This window comes from Austrofundulus limnaeus, unplaced genomic scaffold, assembly GCF_001266775.1.
Source record: "Austrofundulus limnaeus strain Quisiro unplaced genomic scaffold, Austrofundulus_limnaeus-1.0 Scaffold187, whole genome shotgun sequence".
NCBI lineage: Eukaryota > Metazoa > Chordata > Actinopteri > Cyprinodontiformes > Rivulidae > Austrofundulus > Austrofundulus limnaeus.
Window position 1 is genome coordinate 1005504 of NW_013952589.1, and position 7894 is coordinate 1013397.

General features: G+C 40.6%; 1 protein-coding gene across 1 annotated transcript in view; it reads right to left on the bottom strand.

The window, feature by feature from the left end:
* Positions 1 to 7894, bottom strand: part of creb3l2 (cAMP responsive element binding protein 3-like 2) — a 32587-nt gene that overhangs the window by 6931 nt on the left and 17762 nt on the right. Inside the window, exons 2-8 of the mRNA XM_014018249.1 lie at positions 3603 to 3846; positions 3309 to 3508; positions 3157 to 3235; positions 2241 to 2443; positions 1938 to 2084; positions 1802 to 1860; positions 786 to 854 (exon numbers count right to left, since the gene is read on the bottom strand). Coding sequence (XP_013873703.1) covers positions 786 to 854; positions 1802 to 1860; positions 1938 to 2084; positions 2241 to 2443; positions 3157 to 3235; positions 3309 to 3508; positions 3603 to 3846 — 1001 coding nt within the window. The remainder of the gene's footprint in view (positions 1 to 785; positions 855 to 1801; positions 1861 to 1937; positions 2085 to 2240; positions 2444 to 3156; positions 3236 to 3308; positions 3509 to 3602; positions 3847 to 7894) is intronic.

The following is a 7894-nucleotide window of genomic DNA, read 5'->3' on the forward strand; positions in this document are numbered from 1 at the left end:
CCATGTGATTGGCTGATTAGAAATTAAGTGTTAACGAGCAGTTGGACAGGTGTACCTAATAAAGTGGCCGGTGAGTGTATAGTATGTTTGTTTTTCTTTTTTTATTCTTTTTACTCCAAATCTCTGACACAGCTTTCTTTCTTTCTTTCTTTCTTTATTGAGCATCTGGAGGAGGAGACGAGGAGGGATCAGGAGCACAAAGTGAAGCTGCAATCTGTAATCAAGCCTTCAACATTAACACAGCTTTCACCGTTCCACACTTCGTCCTCGGGAAGTTCTGCCCCGACTCTTTTATCTTCTCTCCTGCTGCTTCATCTGCAGCTCCCAGCTGCTGTTATTTTTTTTTTTACCTACAGCTTACGGCAGGACATTTCTTAGTCAAAACTCACTTTTAGATATCTAGAATGCAATCACAGATAGTCAGACGACTTTATGTTAACATGGCCTGCCACACGCAGYCTCGTGTGCAATTTTTCTTTCAAAATAAAGGGTTATGACCAGCCAAAACGCAACGTCACCATTTTATTTTGAAATGATCGTAAACGTATTACTGAACTCACAGCTGAAYGATGGAGAAGTCACAGATTTTATTAGATTACCGTATATAGAAACATTTGATGTCTCACTCAAAAGAACAAATTCCTGATTGTTCACGGTTTTAATGTTATTGTGTTTATTATTTTGAATCCAGTTTCTTCTCCTCTGTCACTGCTGGGCTCTCAGGTGAGGAAAGGAATCGAGGATGAAGGAATTAAAAAAAGGAGGAGGAGTTTGTGGGTTCTTACTTGTTGGTGCACTCCAGCGTCTCCACCTTCCTGCGCAGCTCGTTGTTTTCGTTGGAGCAYGTCTCCACCCTGTGGTCAAAGAGCGACACTACAGCTTTTACTCAGTTCACACGTTTGTCTTCAGCGTAAACAGRTTAGATTAATATTTGCTTCCTACAACACTTTTAATCTGATATTTATTTACAGGGGTAACAGGTGCTTTTTCCACCTCGTTAACTCTCAACAGGAAGTGAATAAGGAAAGATAAATTTAAGACTTTTTAAGACTTTTTAATGCCAAGTGAAGTTAAATTTAATACTAATTTTACAACAAAAACAGAAGACAAAAAACTAAAAACTGTCAGAAACTCATGAATCAAAGTATTTTTGGTTGAAGTATTCAAATACTGCTAATAGACCAATTATTTTATCCATATCTAATTATAGCAGAAACAKTCTYAGCAGTCAGTTTTAAACTTAATTTAATTCCAGGAAATCCTCTAACGACCCACAATTTGGAGTCTTAGGACCCACAGTGGGGTCTTAACCCCAATTTGCTGTAGATGAAACCTTAAATTGCCTACGATATCAAGTTTTTGTGAGAAATAGGAATGCATTTTTGAAAAGACAACATTATTAACATATTATAAAACAAATTTCACGTCGCTCAGATGAACAGCTGTTGAGATATTTGCATGTGAAGCAACAGGAAGTGATGTCAAAGAGGACTGTCTGCATGTAAATGTTTAAAAAAATAAATGTTACCAATAATTTTAATATTTGAGATGAATTACAGTCATGCTATTTATAATATGTTAACATTTTTAAGACTTCTGAAAGACTGATTTAAGACATTTTAAGGTTAATTAAGGCCTTATTTTTGGATTGATGAATTTAATGCCTTATAAGACTTTTTAAGGATCTGCGGGAACCCTGAAATATGCTCTGATGATGTTGTGGGATCCGATACAGAACTTTATGATTTAAAGTGTTTATTTTGATATTTTCATTCATGTCAAGAAAAAAAAACGGACTTACTTCTTCTCCAGAGCATCCATGTACTCCTTCTTCTTTCTGCGACTCTCCTGAGCTGAAATCTGAGAAAAAAGAGAAAACAGAAACGTTAGAATCATCTCCAACCTCCATTGGATTTTAATGATGGACGTGTTCCCACCTTGTTCTTGATCTTCCTGCGGATCTTCTTCAGAGCCTTCTCCTCAGCTTTCGTCAGAGGCAGTTTGGTTGGAACGGGGTAACCTTCGGCCACCAGCGTCCGGCGCTCCTCCTCGGTCAGAATGAGCGGGCCGGACCCCTGCAGCTTCTGCAGGACAAGAGAAGAAAGATTACCCATTGTTATTGTAGTATCTGGGTTGTACAGTGATGTTTATTTAGCTTTTTTTTTTAATCCCGTGTGACGACATAAAGCAGCAGATTAGAGCCACGAAGTTAAAAGGTCGTAAAGATGGGCGGAGCTTACGTGAGGAGCGGTGAGCAGGGGGGAGTTGGACAGGGAGGACGTGGCGCGAGGCGACACTTTGGCGCTGCTCTGTGAGGGCGGRGGGCTGGTGGGGGAGGTGGGGCAGGACAGACCTGGCGTGGCATGGACGGGGCTCTGGCTGCCCTCCGAGTCGCTGCCGTGGGAACTCGGAGGGGTGGGGGGCATCTGCAGGGACTCCTGACCTGAAACACACAGGAGGGGGGGTCACACACTCTGGGGTGTAAAACTTCATTTAAAGGTTAAAACTATTTTAAAAGTATTTAAGGAGGATATTTAATCTAATTTAGATAAATACAGAGGGGTCCRCAAAGATTTTAAGCTGCTCGTGAGAATGCTGAGTCAGCATTGTTTTCCGGTCTTTTTTTTTTGCCTCTTTACAGATACTTTATAACCCTTCATATATCAAAACTTTCAGCTCATTCAGGAGATGGACATCATGACTTTTTGTTTTTTAAACTATAAAACCTTTTGAGATATTTAAAATTATTCGTTATACTTTCTGTATAGAAACAAGATATAAAAATATTCTCTTCCATATCAGCTTCACCTTATATCCTATTTTTTCTTAAGCTTTTCATTTAGCTTTCAACCACTTTTAGTTTTCAGCTGCCTTTTTTTAATTTGGCTTGTAGGATTTTGCTCCTTTTAGAAAGCTTTTCACGTCTTTTAGCTTTTAGCTACTGTTCTGCTTCCTTTGGATTTAAACTGGCCTTTCACTACTTATTTACTTTTAACTCTTTTTTTAACCTTTAACAACTAATTTTCAGCTTYTTCTGTAAATTTCRGCCACATTTTGCAGAAAATGTAAACGTCATTAAGAAGCTGTGGTTACAGTAAGTGGCCAGCAGGGGGACTCAGAGCACAGTGAATACACAGCATCAGTGTGAATTCAGACCTTTTGGTGAAAGATTGAGGAACTGATCCACTTCATGAGGCTCCAGTTTAATCTCAGGGATTATAATCTCCTCTTTGATCTGGAAACACAGATGTTAAAAGTTATAAAAGGAAAAACAAACACCAAATCCCGCCGTGTCTCCTCTCTCCCACCTTGACGCCTTGGCCCTGGTTGTTGCTGCCGACGGCCGTCTGCGCTGCGGGGGCCACAGCGGGGCCTTTGGGTGCTTGGGGTCCCTCGCAGGAGGACACCGAGAGGGAGATCGTCGGGAGCAGAGAGGACGTTTCACACAAGAGGCTCTCGATGGCCTCGTCCTGCTCCATGGCCCACTCAGCCGAATCTCCGTCCGACTCTGCAGCAGAGCAGACCGGCTCGTTTTAGTGTTTTATTCTCAGAAACATCAGCTGAATAAAGACGCGACGAGGGGAGTGGGGGGCGGGGTTCACCTGCTTCGCTGCCGTGCTCTCCGGTCAGGTGCGAGAGCGGCGACTGGGGCCGGCTGTCGCCGCACAGCGAGTAGCTGTGCTCGGCGGTGATGTGCGGGGGCAGAGGGGACGACGGGGACAAGTCGCCGCCGTCCTCCCCCTCCATGGACTCCACGCCGTACTTCTCCCCGGACAGGAAGGGGTCGCTGAGCAGCTGGCCCAGCAAAGCATCCTGGGAGAGGTCATCCAGGAGCTCAGAGAAGTGCTGCGAGCGAAAAGGTGAAAAAACAAACAAGAAGGGAGTTAAAACAAAACCACACCAGGTCTGTAATTAGTTACTTGCCCCGCCCCCTTCAGGMTAAACTAAAACAACTAATCAGACCCAGTCTCATCCACTAATCATCATTTCTCTGTTTGTCTGCGACTCTCACACACTAACGTGAACACACACACATCCTCCCCCTTCACCACATTCCTTCATCRCCCGCCTCCATCTGCAGGTGTTATGACTGACGCGAACAAAAGACCCTGCAGAAAACACCCACCGTCATCTACAAACATCCATCAAACCCYACACAGCCTACAGATGAAGTTCTGGTTACTTTTGTTGAGTTTATGCTAATGTCTGACTTCACCTGACCAAAATGTTTCATTAACAAGACAACATTCACACAATACATCTGAGGCTAAAAACCAAGAAGTTTCTAGTTTATATTGTCTTTAATATTATCATTTCATAAATCTATTATGAGATAAAAACAGCTCCTAAATCCTCCTGCTTGGTGAGAATGTAGCTGCTGAAAAGGTTTTATGGGTCCATAAAGCTGTAAACCATCAACAGGTTTTTCCTATTGTGGGGGGAAAMGACTGAACCATAAACAAATGATTACAAATAAAACTCTGAGGAAAAAGGGGARTGTTTAGGTGAACTTCTATAGCAGCTGAGGTGAAATCTGATGAGCAGAATTTAAATATTGTCATTACAGACTCGCTCTGCTGCAGGACGCTCCCCAACAGGTCCCGTTCTTCATGTCCGTAAAAACCAACCGCWTCAACCACAGCCTTGATTTTAAGGAATTGCCAACCTAATAAACTTCCAAATAAATAAACCAGTGAGCAAAAAAAGGGACTAATATTCTCTAAAATTCAAAATAAAAGTAAAATAGGTGATGGAAATGTGGTACACCTTCAATTTTTACATCTCAAACTCACTTTAAACTTGCTGAAGTGGGAGTGTCTGAAATGGTAGGAGATTCTTAAAGAGTCAGAAGCCAATTTCAAAGCATTTAGACAATGAAACAAAGTCTAATTTATTTTTGATAACTATAAACAGTGTATTTTTATAACAACCAAAGTAGTTAGTTGATTGTGGTTTAGAATTGAACTATGCGCCTGGAAAATAAATGATACCCCCTTTAAAGATTTATTTCGTAATGACACAACAGCAAACGTTGACAAATAATCACCACAAGAACGCAGAAAGGAATCATTTCTTGTTGAGCTTTTTTAAAAATGGGAGAGGTTCTGTGCTGAAACAAAACCACACCAAAATCTCGAACATTTTCTCCCTGTCATTTCTGCTTGTGGTCATGGTTCGGGACGGGTCGCCAGCTGGGTGGAGCTCAGCACACACGCCCAACAGAACGCTCTTTGTGTCCCCCCCGTGAGAGAGAGAGAGGTGTTGCCTGGGCCCCGGCTGTAATCCGACTCGACCCAGCTGGGACACAGGACCAGTCAGGACCATGAGCCCGAGTGGAGAAACGAGGAGCAGGGCTGAAAAAAGAGCAGCGGAGGCGATCAACAAAGAGGCCATTCTGAATAAAACTACTGTAACGTTAAGACACACATCAGATTAGAATCTTTTGATTGAAGCCGAGAGACGCAGGCAGATTACCAGTCTTCTGCCAAGAAAAAAAAACCTTTGTCAGGGTCTCAGCGGTGCTTTTATTACGTTTGATTCGAAATTAAAGATGAAGACAAAGGACACTAGAATAATTGCATTTCCTGTGTAAATGCTAAACGCTAAATGGTTTTTGCTGAAAGCTGCTAAAGAAGTTGAAAATTTTTAACAGCAAAACTGTTGATACGAGTTAGACTTTTGCGAAAAGTAGAACAAAAGTAAAAAAAAAAGGTAGAAAGGTAGCAAAAAGGGGTAAACAAATCTGAAAAGACCAAAAAAATGAGCTAACGTTAGCAAAAAGAGGCTAAAAGTAGATGAAACAAGTAAAAATAGACAGATGGGAACATGAGATGAGAGTTAAAGTTTTTAAATGAGAAAAAAAAAAAAAAGAAGTGCTAGCGATTTGTTTCGAAATAGCTAAAAAAATTAAACTAGGCTAAAAATTTTCAATTTTGCACAATGAAGAGCACGTTTGTTGAAATAAGCAATAGGAAACTGAAATTATCACAAAAGGTAAACTTTAGCTGAAATAAAGCTCAAATTAGCTAAAAAGTAGCTAAAAACACAAAAAACCAGCTACAAGCAGCCGAAAGCAGCTAATAGAAGCATAACAAGCTTAAATTAGCAGGAAAAGGCACACAAAAATTTAATTTGCAGAAGAATAGCAGCAAAGGTGAAAATAATGGCTAAAAACGCAGGAAAAAAACAACAACAAAAAAAGCTAAATAGAAGGTAAAAGAAGTAAAAGAAACCCAGAACCAGAGCAAAAGGTGAAAACTTCAGTAAAGATTTGTGAGATTTTTGAACGGTTTAAATGATGTTGATAACAGATCCATTCATTTTTAGTTAGAAGAAAAAATGTCAGAAAAAGCTAAACATCTCAAAAAGCAAAAATTGCTTAAGTAGCAAAAGTCTTAGCTGGAATGTCCTGAAGGAGCTGAACGTTTTGATGCATAAAACGTTCTTAGAAATGACAACAGAATTGTGGAATAATGTATGTGCCAAAACGGTAAGAAAGAAAAATGATCTCAATAGTGTCATAGGTTAACAGACTGAGTAAACCTCTACTGCGGTCTAACTTATGGAGATCCAACACAACCAAATGACTTTGAAAAAACACAAAATACACAGAAAAAAACACAAAAATTCCTAGAATTATGTCAGTTCTACAGATATCGCGATTAAATTTGTTTACAACATACTTTGAGCGCGACATCTCAATACTGAATGAGACTGCACTTAATTTTATTTATGCTTGACTAAAACGGCCATAACCAACACTAAACTGATTTTTAGTCAGGTCCAGTATCGCTGCCTGTCTCCTAACCCTGAGGCTTCAGTTTTGAGTCTAGGTTGTGTCAGGAAGAGCATCCGGGTCGATGGCTCCAGTGAGCAGCCAAAAGAACAACATTAACACATGAGGGGAGTAATAGTCCTGCCATAGATTTGTTTTAACCCTCAGAGAGAACAGCTTTAAGCTAAACACAGGAAGGCTTGATGATGCAACTTTCCTCCCTTTAAAAGCCAAACCAGATGTGGAGAAAAAAGAAGAACACTAAGAGTTGCCTAATGGATCTAAAGCCCTCACCGTTGGTTCTGTCAGTGCGTCCAGCTGATTGTGTGTTCTGTACCTTGCCCTGTGTACTCGTCAGATGACAGAACACTCTCTAATAAAACAAACATCCTCAAACGTTCGTATCACGACGAGCCGGAGTGACTCATTAGGGTTTGATTGGGATCCAGATCTTTGGCTTTTTAAACGTAACACTCAACACGTGTCCACCAACCCGCAGAWTAAAGCAAGTGAAAGGCTGAAGGAACGTCTAAAAGTTTACCTGACTGAAAAAAAAGGATTTTATTAACGTTCATTTTAGASAAGTTGAGAAAACGCTCAATTTTTATTTTTTTCATTTCAATCTCGCAACAAGTCTCRGAACCTAATAAACACCTAATCTAATAATTCACCTACGCTTGGTCTATTTCTAATCTCTCAGTTTTGATAGTGAAACAAAAACTTTAMAGATTAGATTAAAAGTTGCTTACATTCATGACACTCCTGTGGCTAAGAGCCAAAGTAACCACAAGTTTGCWAACAATGTGTAGAAGCTGTTATTACACTTTCATGAGCTGCATTATCGTGCCAAATAGCTAAAGCCACCACTCATCTTTTAAATTTGTTTCCAGGGAACCAGGCTTACATCTTATTAAATTGTTCACTGGGACCTTTTTGATGTTCTCACTTGAATATTTGCATTGTTTTTGTCAGCACTGCATTCAACTCTTCTGTTTTCACTCCGGTCCAATAGGTGGYGATGTAGTGCTGGTTTGTCCCACTGAGATAAAGTAGATGGATGAAGTGTCTCTGTCTCTTTGGCTGTGTCCAAAACGGCAGGACGGGTCCTCCGGAGGACCC